Here is a 14212-nt window from a genome sequence, read left to right as displayed (position 1 = left end):
GAACCTGAGCCAAAGTCTATTGAAGTCAATGGAAAAATTCAAGCCTTGAAAGCAATTCTAAAATAACTCTGATCACTGAAGACTGGGCAGTGCAGACTGGACGAAGCTGCAAAAAGGAAAAGAACAATGAACACATCCATGTGATATTTCTTTGGAAGTGTAATGGAACCCTGATAAATAAATAAAGATTGAAAACGTCTATTGCAGTGCACCACTTAGGAGACCAGGGGACGTGAGGAAGGAATAATTGGCTGGATGCAGAGTGAAATTTAGGCTCAGCAATTCCATTTTACTGCTGGCAGCTTTCCCAAATGCAGACCAGGAGAAGCAAGTTGGGCCAGCTTTAAAACACAGGGCAATTCTTTTTCTCTTTTATTATTTTTTTGCAGATTTAAAGGATAGGATTAAATTTTCATTTAATGACCCCTATTGCCTGCTCTCCCGACTCTGATCACCCTGTGTAACGGTGATAAAGCTGGAAATGCAAGTGAAGCCTGGAGGCTAGGCTGTGAATATTCTTTTCCTGAGCACAGATCTAATGGCTGTTTGTTATTGCGGCCTGTGAAATAGGCACTGGCTGTTTAATCGCGAGTCCTACGATGAGATTTTGCTCTTTTTGGCTGCATTCCAGCTCTTGCTGGAGCAGAAGCCAAATCCTTTTTGTTTGCAACTTCAAAATCTGTCATACTCTTTTTCTCTTCCTGGTTAAGGATCCTACAAAGACTGAAGTAATCCTTGCTTATGCAAGAAGTCCAGTTGACTTCACTGGGACTGCTTGTGTGAGTAAGAAATAAATTACTGGTATAAGTAAAGATTGTCTGATCAGTCCCTTTATGATAAGCCCTTAGCACAGGGCTAAGACCATTTAAAAATGCTCCAAACATAAATACTGTAAATAAAAGCTCTATAGTGATCTGAGAAAGGAGAGTTCTTGTAGAGTAAGACACAGTCTCTGTGTGTTAACAAGAAGATTGTTTCCCCCTGTCTGTCAGATCAGCTAATTTGGATTATTTAAATCAAGTGCAATTTTGAAAACAATCTGTTTTGCTCATGACAGCTTCTTCATTCTGTGTAATGATGCTGAATGTAACAAGCGGCAAAGGGTTATTGACTGCAAATTCACCACATTCCCAGGCCTGCACTTCTCACATTGACTTATAAAAGGAGCCTCTCGCTTTATTTTCCCCAGACATTAGGCAGAAAGTATTTTCTAACATGTCGGCTTTACAACTTCACACTGAAGCCCTCATTTTGTATGAAGACTTGACAGCAAATTGCAGATAAAGGGAAGGGTGGGGGGAGTAGGAAACATTGAAATGGTGCCAGCTTGTTTTTAACTATTTTTAGTCAGAACATTTCTTTATCTTCTGCATTTTTCTTTCTTTCCCTTTTATTTTTGTTGTTGGTTGCATTATGTGAACATCCTAATTAAGGAGAAAGTTACACTGGTAGTTCCAGAAGGAATGAACTATGTGTCTCCATCAGGATGTCAGGTCACACTCAATAGGTGTGGGTGGCAGCTGACTTGCAATGCTAGGCAGGGGCTAGGAAAAAGGTGTGTGGAGGGATCGGTGACCAAAAGGCCACATTTAATTAATGGTGAAAGTGTAACATTAAATGATCCACACTGGGCAACTGCCTGAACTCACTAGGCAGGATTTGCACCCTTGGATAGAAGTTCCCATTATTAGTAACTGTTTGTAGTACTGTAGTGCCTAGGAGGCCTAGTCGTCCTAGGGGCCCATGGGCATCACATTAGCTCTCCTCCAGTCACATGGTACAGAAACTGATTTAAGCGATAGGTTATGTAGCACAGTTAGCAGTTCTGCAATTTCAAATTAGGAAACCATTGTGAAAGGGATAGATAATATGACAGACGATATCATAATGCCCCTATATAAATCCACGGTATTCCCACACCTTGAATACTGCATGCAGCTCTGGTTGCCCTATTTCTAAAAAGATACATTACAATTGGAAAAGGTCCAGAAAATGGCCAAGGATATGGAATAGCTTCCATCTTAAGAAAGATTAAAAAGACTCTGACTGTTCAGCTCAGGAAAGAGATGACTAAGAGGGAATGAGTTGGGGGTCTATACAATCATGACCGGTGTGGAGAAAGCGAATAGAGATGTGTCATTACCCCTTCACACAACACAAGAACCTGGGGTCACCATATGAAATTAATAGGCAGTAGGTTTAAACAAATATGAGGAAGTCCTCCTTACACGACAGACAATTAACCTGTGGAATTCGTTGCCAGCGGATGTTGTGAAGGCCAAAACTATAACTGGGTTCAAAATAAGAATTAGATAAGTTCACGGAGGATAGGTCCCTTCATTGCTAGTAGCCAAGATGGTCAGGGACACAACCTCATGCTACAGGTGTCCCTAACCCTCTGACTGTGAGAAGCTGCGACTGGACAACAGGGGATGGATCGCTCAATAACTGCTCTGTTCTGTTCATTCCCTCTGAAGCACCTGGCACCAGCCACTGTTGAAAGAGAGGATACTGGGCTAGACGGATCAATATGGCCGTTCTTATGAAACTAAGGACAGATGGCAAATACTGAGTAGAACTGACCCTAAATACAATCTAACCTGACATCCTTGCTCTTACAATCTTCTTGGGGTCCAAAACAAAAGAAAGCATTAAGGAAACCCAGAATACCTGGCCTGTCTCTTGCTAAGCCTGCACCAGCCCTTTGGTTGGAGTAGCAGCAGCAGAATTACTTTGGGAAAAAATTCCTCATGGAGTTCCTCTGCACCTAACCCAGATATCTCTGCAAGGAAGGAGGTAGAAGATCTGGCCCATTGTGGATATGGGCTAGTGTTGGGCCTGTGCTGCCCTGCCATCCATGATCCACAATCACTCCCCTCATTATGGCCGAATTGATGAAATCCTGTATTCAGTGCAGAAGTCCTACCGGTATGATGCTCAGCATCCTATTTTGGCTTTGTCCACATCATTGGCAAGATGTGAAACAAGATGAAATACATAGAGTACATGTCGACTTGGTACTGTTTGCATCCTGTTGCCATACAGTGCCTATGAATACTGCCACAATAGGTGGCACTGCTTTTTGGCAGGTGAATTCTCACCTCCTTGCACTTCCCCCTGAAGAGACTCCCTACTCGAGGGTTGTCATCTAGCTTGAATTTTGCAGTGCTGTTACATGGCCAGTTTGCTGGTATTTTAAAACTGCAAAATTGGCTCTCTGAGTTGCAGGGAAATGAGACTTTGGAATTGGAAGATCTGGGATCAGAACATGCGGGGGAGGGGAGATGATACAGGGTTAGTTAGTGGAGTAGATAGGTCCACTGAAGCCTTGGTATTTAGGGATTGAATGGAAGCAATTGCTGAATAGCAGACCACTTCCTGGGAGCACGTGTATGCATAAAATTAGAGCAGAGTCTAAAATAATTGAGAAACCTACAGACCTTGACTATGATTTTTATTGACAGTGCCCTGATTCAGTTAACAACAAGCCATAACTAGAGTGCATAATATATTTGTTAACCTTCCCAACTGAAAACAGACATAGCAGCAGTTCTATTGCATCAAATACTATCCCTTTCAAGAGTGGATGAAATGGGAGTGTGGGGAATGAGGCATAGTAACAGGAAGTGGAACAGAAATGTCAACAAAGAATGGCTTCTAGTTACACAGCTTTACACATAAATAACTCCCAAACAGCTTTTATATATGAGGAAAAATTAATCTCAAAGGAGATTTCACTTAGAAGCTTCAAAGCTACTGTTAGTAACAAAGAAATTGATTTTAAGGTTGCCATTGCCTATTGAAGTAAGAGAAACATGACACAATCTCTTTGTGTGTGTGTGTTTTCCAGCTGCACAATAATCCAAGTTATATTATTTAGCATGTAGGAACAGGATGAAAAGGACCCTTTATTATCTATGCTGCTTTGTTGTAAATGCTTGGCTTTAATAACATAAGGTTTCCCTAGCAGCAATATATTGCACCCATTCATTCTACCAGCAAGACAGGCTGTATTCCAGCAGATGTCTGAGGACAATTGGGGGTCAAAATATATGTGACGGTCAGCTTGCTCGCTAGTCCAGGTGAGTCAGATTTTTGATAGGTGACTAAAATAGCTGTAATTTTTTCATTAGTACCAGTGATAAGGTTAAAAGCCAAATTAAGAGATTTTGCAGCTGGGCTGGTAAATGTTCATGACAGTTTTGCAAAAGGTTTTTCCCTAACCAACAAACCACCTACCTGCCTTCATTCTTTTTTCTCACAATCTCCTATGATAGCACAAATGAAACCCTGTGCTTATTTCCATGTTAACGGTAGAAGAGTTTAGAAAAAAATTAAATTCCTGAATAGCACTGAAGGCATGTACAAGAATAATTGTTTCCTTGAACAGTAACTGTTCAAACTCCTAGGCTAGTTTGAAGTAATGCTTCAGAGCTAAATGCAGGAACTGCTGATAAGCAACCATCTGGGTGACAGGCTTATTATGCACCAGAATACTCCAGCAGTGGTGCAGGACACCATATAGAGTAGGCTACTATCACCTATCAAAAATCTGACTCACCTGGACTAGCGAGCAAGCTAATATACACCTTAGATTGCTCAAAGTGAATTTTAAACATTGAAAAAAATGTCCCCAGAATCCACTTCTGCTGTGATGTCTATAGAAAATCAGTCAGTTAATGCTGGGTAGATAAGGCTAGTTGGCAAAAACTTTATAATATTTTTAATTGTAATTTTATATATAGATATATAAAAACTAAATATATTTGATGGTATTGCTCTTCCCCATCATCCATATATCACTTGTCTTTCTGGGCCCTGAACCTAGGAGATATTATGTGTGAATGGATCTCTGAAACCTACGGAGCTCCTACCCATTTGGGGTCTGCTTGCAAAGAATCACTTGTACGATCAGGGCCCTCGATTATAATCCATTTGGGGAAGGGAAACTATCTTCCTATGTGTTTGTACAATGGGCCTCTAGGCAGTACAGTAATGGAATATAAATATTAAATCACAATAAATCAGTTTCCTGCTGTTATTTATGCTCTTTGTTTCCTTCCTATGTTTTCTGGGCTTGGATGATGAAAATCAAATCATTCCTGATTTTTTTTAATAGTCAGTTTCATTTTCAGATTCTCACTGCTTCGATATTCTGGGTTAAAAACACAGCAGGACAATGTTATTTGCACCAAAAAAAAGGGGGGGGTGTGTGCGATAACATGATGCCTTTGAGAATGCAATCAAAAATTGCATTGCACTGCAAACTTCTGATTTGCTATCCACTATAACCCCAATCCTCTCTTGGCATTAATGTTTTCCAGTTCTCTCCCTCCCTTTATTCCCCTTAATCCCTTTGACTGGCTTCATTTGCCTAAACTCATTTTTGAGGTAACTCTATTCAAGTCAGTGCAATTAAACTTGGATGAATTTGGCCATATTTTTTTTGCATTCTTTATTTTCCACATCCAAGCCCCAGATGACTCTGTATTCTTATTTGGACTATTATTTATTTAAGTATGTTTTTCACTTATTGAGGTTCATGCCCAGAGTGTGCTCGGTACTCTCCAAACAGTAAAGAAGATATATAGTCCCTCTCCCAGGAACCCACAATCTAAAGACTGACAAAAAGATGGGGGAAAGCTATGTAATACATTAGTAGCATGGACAAGGGGGTGCTTGGCTATGTCTTAGTAATACTAAATTAACACTTTTTTTTATATTAGTCCCAATTACTCTTCAAACATATCAGTCAGTACGTTGACTCCCCATTCTTTGTTGCATCTAACATAAGCTGGTTGTTATCACCTTCAAGGCCCTCATGCTCTATCCCCACTCTACTTCTCTCTCATTAACTATCAGGATGCCTCTGGATGGCTGATGATGTCATCCTCCATCACTCTCTTGTTAAATTTTCAAATAAGCAACTCTATGCTTTCTTCCACACTGCACCTCTTTCTTGGAAGGAGCTCCCTATGATCAGCCACAAAGCTACTGCATTATTCTTCAAAACTCTCCTTCTCCATGATGCCTATAAAAAACTTGACAATGGATAGGCTGCTTATGGGGGGAGACCACTGTTTATCAGCCTGATAAACAGTGGTCTCATTTCCCCATCTGTCCGTTTATTCTTGTTTTATACTTAGATGGTAAACTCTTTAGGACAGGGACCATCTTTTTGTTTGTACATGACAAACCTGGTCCATGATAAGGGCTCCCAGGTGCTGCAGTAATATAAATAAATTATGTCAGTAGTAAGATTTGTGGCAGAAAAGTCTTTAGGAATGAATTGAATGCAGAGAGAGTAGTGGACAGTGGCCGTGATGGTGAGCTTCCTTTTTTTTCCATTTTTAGTACAATATTTTTTTACCTCCTATTTTAATTAGCAGTCTCTTAACACATTAACTCCTTCTTCCTTACATTCTTCATTTTTAGAGGGATTGCAGACTATTGGCTTACTTCTGATGCTTACCTAGTAAGTTAATACTGATTCCTCAAAATGTGTGTTCTTTTGCTGTGTTGTATACAGAGCTGAGCACACTGACACTGCCCAGAAAATAAAATAATAATGGTCAGAAAAATTACTTTATGAAAATGGTGTGTTGTTACTCTCCTAGCTACTTGCTTTGCATCTTCCTAGGTTGCTCAGGGAAGTGACAGTCTCTCTCTCTATGATATTGGTGAGACATGGATTGAAATTCTGTTCAATTCCAGTCACTTAAGTAACCTAATGATGTTGAGAAATTAGATCAAAACTACTCACATGGTGGCTGAAGGAACGGACTTATTAAGAATGACTTTCCCTGTCCATGTTGACTGCCATGGTGGCACTTGTGGTTCCATTACAGAGTTACCATATTTTATACTATCTTTTGGGGGTGGAGTTTGTCTATTGCAATATCGAGATGATTGTGTTGTGTCTCAAAGGTATCTCAGGGCAGTTTTATTGTCTTGCTGGATGCAGGACACAAGACAGTTCCCATTCAAAACTGGGACTGGTGCATTGAATAAGTTCCATAGGTCTGGTGCTGCTGGGGTTCAGGCAGCTATCATGTTCTTTATGTATATAAATAAGGAGGTCTTTCATGGTGGGGGGTTCATGCCCCAGGGATGGATTTCTTACATCACCACACAGAGCATGCATCACCCTATAAATAGGCAGAATTAGATTTTTTAAAATATAATTTCAACATATACTATTTGTTTATTTTAAGTATTCTTTTATATTTATCTATTTAATTTTTCACAGTTGCAGGAAATTAGCGGGATCAGACAATAATTATTTAATGACAGTAGATACTGAGATTTAAAAAGTTAAAGCTTTAAAACCCTTAACACACAAAGTGTCAACATAAGAACGGCCATACTAGGACAGACCAATAGTCCATCTAGACCAGTATCCTGTCTTCTGACAGAGGGCTGGTGCCAGATACTTCAAAGAGAATGAACAGAACGGAGCAATTATCGAGTGATCTATCCCTTGTTGTCCAATCCCAGCTTCTGGCATCAGAGGCTTAGGGACACCTACAGCATGAGGTTGTGTCCCTGACCATCTTGGCTACTAGCCATTGAGGGACCTATCCTCCATGAACTTATCTAATTTTTTTTTTTTTCAACAGAGTTATATTTTTGGCCTTTACAACATCCCCTGACAACAAGTTTCACAGGTTGATGGTGCGTTGTGTGAAGAAATATGGCCTTATGTTTGTTTTAAACCTGCGGCCTATTAATTTCAGATGGTGACCCATGGTTCTTGTGTTATGAGATAAATGATTCTTCCTTATTCTTTTTCTCCACACCATTCATGATTTCATAGATTTATATCTCCCCTTAGTCATCTCTCTTCTAAGCTGAACAGTCCCAGCCTCTTTATGGAAGTATGTCCTCATAGAGAAGCTGTTTTATACACTTAATCATTTTTGTTGCCCTTTTCTTAATTCTACATCACATCAAAATATACAGGAAATATTCTTAAATCAAACTCTTACAAGTTTTCAAGAAGCATTTTTTTTTACTTTATCTGTAAATTATGATTACTGTTGATGAAAATATTTTTTCACTGTTTTGTCTGTGTGGTGAAATTGACATTTACTCACGTTTATGGGGGAGAAAAATCTAATTCTTCCACGCCTACCTGTAAAGTAGCAGTTCAAGTCACAGATGGGGGGGGAGGGGTTGTACTGTAGAGCTCACACTGTAAGGGTGGGTTGTAATCTCACCATGAAAGATGAGGTCTCTGTGGTCCTGTCTATATGGGCGAGGATTTGCTGGTACAGACAGTAGGGCTTTTGCTGGCATGGCAGCAAGGGCGGGTACAAAGAACTGGCAGGCAGGGGTTAGATTTTTTTCACACTCCTAACCTGCAGCATGAAGGGGCAGTGAGTTATATTGGCCTGTAGTACCCGTGCTCCAGCAAATTCAGGGCCCAGGGGCCTGGCTCCACCAATGTTCAGGGCCAGGTCTCTCCCGTGGCCCCGCCTGTTGCCCCCCGCCCATCACCCCCCGCACCTGCTTGCTGCCCCCATGCACCTCCCCCGGAGCGTCCCTGCCTGCGCCCTGGGCAGCGGGCAATGGCCCGGCCACGCCCGGCTACAAAAGGGAGCGGCGCTGGCGGCAGGCTGGGCTGGTGGCACAGCCGCTGCCTGCGGGGAGAGGAGGCACACACGTGATGGCAGCCCCCCCTCCCTCTGGCACCCACAAGGGATGCGACGGGGCTTGCTGGACCTCAGAGGGGTCTGGCCCCTAGGAGCACGTGCAATGACAGTGCCAGGGGAGTGTCCTGCTGGGGGGACTGTGTAGTCTGCCTCTCTGGCCCCAGCCCCGTGGCAGCCTGCCTCCACCCCAAACTCATCCCCTGCCCAACCCCAGAGCCCGCACCCCAACCTTCTGCCCCAGCCCTGAGCCCCTCGCACACCCCAAACCCCTCGCCCCCGGCCCTCACCCCCCCCACGCACACGCCCCGGCCCTGAGCCCCTCGCACACCCCAAACCCCTCGCCCCCGGCCCTCACCCCCCCCCACGCACACGCCCCGGCCCTGAGCCCCTCGCACACCCCAAACCCCTCGTCCCCGGCCCTCACCCCCCCCCACGCACACGCCCCGGCCCTGAGCCCCTCGCACACCCCAAACCCCTCGCCCCCGGCCCTCACCCCCCCCCCACGCACACGCCCCGGCCCTGAGCCCCTCGCACACCCCAAACCCCTCGTCCCCGGCCCTCACCCCCCCCCACGCACACGCCCCGGCCCTGAGCCCCTCGCACACCCCAAACCCCTCGTCCCCGGCCCTCACCCCCCCCCACGCACACGCCCCGGCCCTGAGCCCCGCCCACACCCCAAACCCCTCGTCCCCGGCCCTCACCCCCCCCCACGCACACGCCCCGGCCCTGAGCCCCTCGCACACCCCAAACCCCTCGTCCCCGGCCCTCACCCCCCCCCACGCGCACACGCCCCGGCCCTGAGCCCCTCGCACACCCCAAACCCCTCGTCCCCGGCCCTCACCCCCCCCACGCACACGCCCCGGCCCTGAGCCCCTCGCACACCCCAAACCCCTCGTCCCCGGCCCTCACCCCCCCCACGCACACGCCCCGGCCCTGAGCCCCGCCCACACCCCAAACCACTTGCCCCACCCCATTAATTGTGGTACACGCGCCAACAAGCGGACGGGGGGGCGAACTTAGACCCGTTCTGGGTGCCACCAAAAATTACACGCAGCCGCCGGCCCTGGGCATGAGGCCAGCAAACCCTTCACTGTAGCCCCGGGCTGCGCTGGCAGGGACGCCGGGGCAGGCGGTTGTGGGACGCTCCTCAAGGGTCGTGTCGGGGGAGCCGGGGAAGGAGGGTCCTGGCCGGGGTTTTCTTTCTCTCGGGGACGGGGGCCTCCTGCTTTCCGTTCTCCTCGGCGGCTGGGGGCGCTTGTGCTGAGGTCCAGGGGGTGTCTCTTTGCGGCGCATCCTTCGCCATGCGCGGACGGGGGGAGGGGCGGTCTCTGCCCTCCGGGTTGCTAGGGGGTTGCTAGGGCGCCATGTTGGGGGATGCTGGTTGCCCCGGAAGTGGTGTTTCCGGCGGGATTTCTCTTCCGGTGCGGCGGGCCAGTGCCGGACCCGGCCAAGTTAGGAGGGAGGCAGGAAATGGCGGCGACGCTGCTGCAGCAGCTGCCGGGCCCCCGAGCTCCACTGTGCCGGGCCCAGGCCGCCTAGAGAGCCGCCGCGCCAGCGCCGGGCCCGGGCCGGACTCCGAGCACTTTACATACATGAGGTGATAGGCAGGGAAGTGTGAAGGGCGCGGAGCGGGGGAGAGGGGGAGGAGCTGGGATGGGGGGCCGGGAGGCGCGGAGCGGGGGGCGCCGGAATGGGGGGCGGGGAACTGGGATGGGGGCCCTGGGATGGGGGGGAGCGGAGCCGGGATGGGGGGGCGGGGGGGAGCGGAGCCGGGATGGGGGGGCCGGGAGGCGCGGAGCTGGGATGGGGGGGAGCGGAGCCGGGATGGGGGGGCCGGGAGTCGGGGGGGCCGCGAAGGGAGGCTCGGAGCTGGGGGCGCCGGGATGGGGGGGAACGGAGTTGGGATAGGGGGCTGGGAGTCGGGGGGCGCCGGGATGGGGGGGAACGGAGTTGGGATGGGGGGCTGGGAGTCGGGGGGCGCCGGGAGACTGTGGAGCTGGGGGCGCCGGGATGGGGGGGAACGGAGTTGGGATGGGGGGCTGGGAGTCGGGGGGCGCCGGGATGGGGGGGAACGGAGTTGGGATGGGGGGCTGGGAGTCGGGGGGCGCCGGGAGACCGTGGAGCTGGGGGCGCCGGGATGGGGGGGAACGGAGTTGGGATGGGGGGCTGGGAGTCGGGGGGCGCCGGGAGACCGTGGAGCTGGGGGCGCCGGGATGGGGGGGAACGGAGTTGGGATGGGGGGCTGGGAGTCGGGGGGCGCCGGGAGACCGTGGAGCTGGGGGCGCCGGGATGGGGGGGAACGGAGTTGGGATGGGGGGGCTGGGAGTCGGGGGGAGCCGCGAAGGGAGGCGCCGGGATGGGGAGGAGCCGGGGGGGAGCGGGGGGCGCTGAGGGAGCCCCATGCCGGGCAGGGACGGGGGCAGGTGGGTGATGCGGCCCTTTGGCCGGGCGGTCCTGGAGGGTGGCTGCCGCCCGGCTCTGCCTCCTGGCCCCGCGAGTCCCGCCCTGGGCTGGGCTGGGCTGCACGGCGGGTGCCATCGGGCTGCGCTGGTGTTAGTTTCAGGTAACACGTCCCTGCTGCCGCTGGGGCCTGGGTGTAACTTGGTTAAAACCATTCGAGTCTCTGCAGCTAGGGCCTCAGAAGGGCTTCCCGGCCGACCGACATGTGGCTGTGGTGGGGCAGGGGAGCGTTCTTCTTCGCCCCAACTCAGCCGTCCGCCGGTGCCTGGCTCGCCGCCTCCAGAAGCGGTTCTGTGCCTTGGTGATTTATTATCCTCACACGCTAAACAAGTGCTGTGGAAGTTTAAAGAAGAATGGCTCTTGGGTTTCTGTGGGATAAAAGGTTTCAGAGTAACAGCCGTGTTAGTCTGCCTTTGCAAAAAGAAAAGGAGGACTTGTGGCACCTTAGAGACTAACCCATTTATTTGAGCATGAGCTTTCCTGCTCACGAAAGCTCATGCTCAAATAAATGGGTTAGTCTCTAAGGTGCCACAAGTCCTCCTTTTCTTTTTGTGGGATAAAATGCGTCCGATACTCCCCAAGACTGGAGCCGGTCACTGTGTTTGGGGTTTAATCTCCTGCCCAGGGTCTGGTTTTCCACTGTGTTGGAGGTTTGATCTCCTGTGTTCCTAGGTCATTATTGTCTGTCCATAATTCAAAGTCAGGTCTCTGTGTAGCATACTGCTCATACCTTGCCTTCTATTTCTTTTTCGGTTAACAAGGTTAAGCACAGTTTTTCCTCATCCCTTTTTCATGGAAAAGACACTATTTTTGTGGCTTAACAAATGGTTTTAAGGAAGTGTGAGGAAAAATAGATTAATTGGTGTCTGTATGTTTTGCTCCATCCCTGTTCTCCCTTCATCCTGAGATAAAAACCTGTGGATATCAGTATTCAGAGATCATTGCTAGCCTCTCCCCCATGAGGAACCAACACATGAGGATCAGTGTGTCTTTCAAACCCATCCCAATTATATTTCTTCTGCTCTTCTGTTGACATGGTAACCAACATCCCTTTCTGTTACAGAGAATTGGAAGCTAAAGCTACCAAAGAAGTTGAAAGAAAACTAAGCAGGTAAGACATGCGTTTGAATTTACTTCTCTGATTCCAGGACAGGGTGGGCCTAGAGTTTGTGTAGTTATTTTTCTCCTCTTCATGGAAACCTTTATATGGAGCCTTAATTTCATGTTAGTTGCTAGAAAAATTGTTGGATTAAAAGTGTAGCTCTCTAGTAGATAGTGAAACCTTTCCATTGTTTCGTCTGAAAATAATGTTTGCAAAGGTAAACTTCAGTGAAGTCTGCTGCTGCAACTGCCTGACTATAATAATTGTATGCAGCATTGTAGCCGTTTTATCTGACGATATTAGAAAAACAAGATGAGTGAGATAATCTTTTATTGGACCAACTTCTGTTGGTGAGAGACAAGCTTTCAGCCTTACCCAGAGCTCTTCTGTGTGAATTTGGTCCAGTAAAGATCTATTACATCATCCAAGTTGTGTGTCTGACTATAAACCTGTGACTTTCTAGATAATTAACTATGTAATAATTACATATTGAATCTTATGGTAAAAACCGTATAAATGGAAAATGTCCCATTGCAAAATTTTTTGTACTGCTTCAGATCTCTTGTTTAATATATAGAATATCAGGGTTGGAAGGGACCTCAGGAGGTCATCTAGTCCAAAGCCCTGCTCAAAGCAGGACCAATCCCCAATTTTTGCCCCAGATCCCTAAATGGCCCCCTCAAGGATTGAACTCACAACCCTGGGTGTAGCAGGACAATGCTCAAACCACTGAGCTATCCCTCCCCCCAGGGGTGCGTGGCAGGGCCTGGGCCAGCCCCCATGGGGGTGGGGAGGGAGTGTCACCCAGCCCCCAGCTCTGCTCCAGTCCTGCCCTCAGCTGCGTCCCCCAGCTCCAGTGCCCGGCGCCATCCCCAACCTCAGTGTGGCTCTGTTCCTGGCTTGGGGCCGAGGCTGGGGTAAGGCCAGGAGCAGAGCCACACCTGGCCAAAGGCCTGGCTGCCGGCCCCCACCGCAGCCCAGCTGCGGCTCCACTCCTGTTCCTGCCCACCTAGAGTGACCAGACAGCAAGTGTGAAAAATCGGGCCGGGGGCTGGGGGTAATAGACACCTATATAAGAAAATACCCTGAATATCAGGACAGTCCCTATAAAATCAGGACATCTTGTCAGCCTACACCCACCCACAGCTGCAACCCCAGCTTCAGCCCCCTTACCCCTATCCACCCACCAGCCCCTTCCAGATGTGGCCCCATTCCCGGCCCAGCAGGGGTGCGTGGACCAGGGTAAGGGGGCACCCTCCAAAAAGTTTGGATACCACTGGTCTTCACATTCACACCACACAAACCACGTACTCAGTGTGGTTTGCAGAGAAGGAAGCAAAGCATTCAGAAGTAAAACGAAACACCGCCATTCTTTATTCTAGACCCAGCCTTCCACAAGGCATGGAGCAGCCAGCAACCCCAGCTGGTTCGTTCTGGTTTTATGCCTGATCCTATCTTCAATTTCCTGACCCAGAGTGAAAGGCCTAAATGAAAGATACTAACTGGTCATTGCAAATGCAGATGATTGGCCTTAATAAGATGCCGCCTTCCCTTCTCCTTTTTCTGCCACCTGCTCCACCAAGGTTAGCTGCCGGCTCAGTCTCCGTGTCCTTACAGTTGATGTATCTTATGACTGTTAAAACAAACTTTGTATTTGTGAATACTGTAAGCACTATACCCAGATGTACAGATACTCTTTTCTTAACCTACGTATTATATAATTTTAACATTAGCTTTAATTAAAAAAAAAAAATCTTTCTCTTCCACTTTAAGTTGTTGCCACTAGGAGTGAACACGTGAATGCAGGATTTTGTTTTCAATCCTGTCCAGTCAGGTGGTTTTTTGTTGTCAAGGCACTAGCCTTGCCCTTGAATTTTGCATAAAATGCATCTTACTAGGTAACTACTAGTTACTTGTGTTCTTCATATCAAAGAGTGAAGGCATTGAATCTGCCATTAGTAAGTGATTTTTGTGTCCTAATGTGTTGGAAGGCCTA

The 14212-nt window shown here is 48.2% G+C and overlaps 1 protein-coding gene across 8 annotated transcripts in view; it reads left to right on the top strand.

The window, feature by feature from the left end:
- TNRC6A (trinucleotide repeat containing adaptor 6A) overlaps positions 1-14212 on the top strand; it is a 178794-nt gene that overhangs the window by 88903 nt on the left and 75679 nt on the right. For all 8 annotated transcript variants that reach the window (XM_084642247.1, XM_084642246.1, XM_084642248.1 and 5 more), the window contains exon 3: positions 12178-12225. In XM_084642247.1, the coding sequence (XP_084498373.1) occupies positions 12178-12225 (48 nt within the window). The remainder of the gene's footprint in view (positions 1-12177; positions 12226-14212) is intronic.

The sequence above is a fragment of the Lepidochelys olivacea genome (assembly GCF_965140295.1).
Source record: "Lepidochelys olivacea isolate rLepOli2 genome assembly, chromosome: 10".
NCBI classification, from domain to species: Eukaryota; Metazoa; Chordata; order Testudines; family Cheloniidae; genus Lepidochelys; species Lepidochelys olivacea.
Note: the sequence above shows the minus strand (reverse complement) of the source record. Positions and strands in the feature narration are given on the sequence as shown.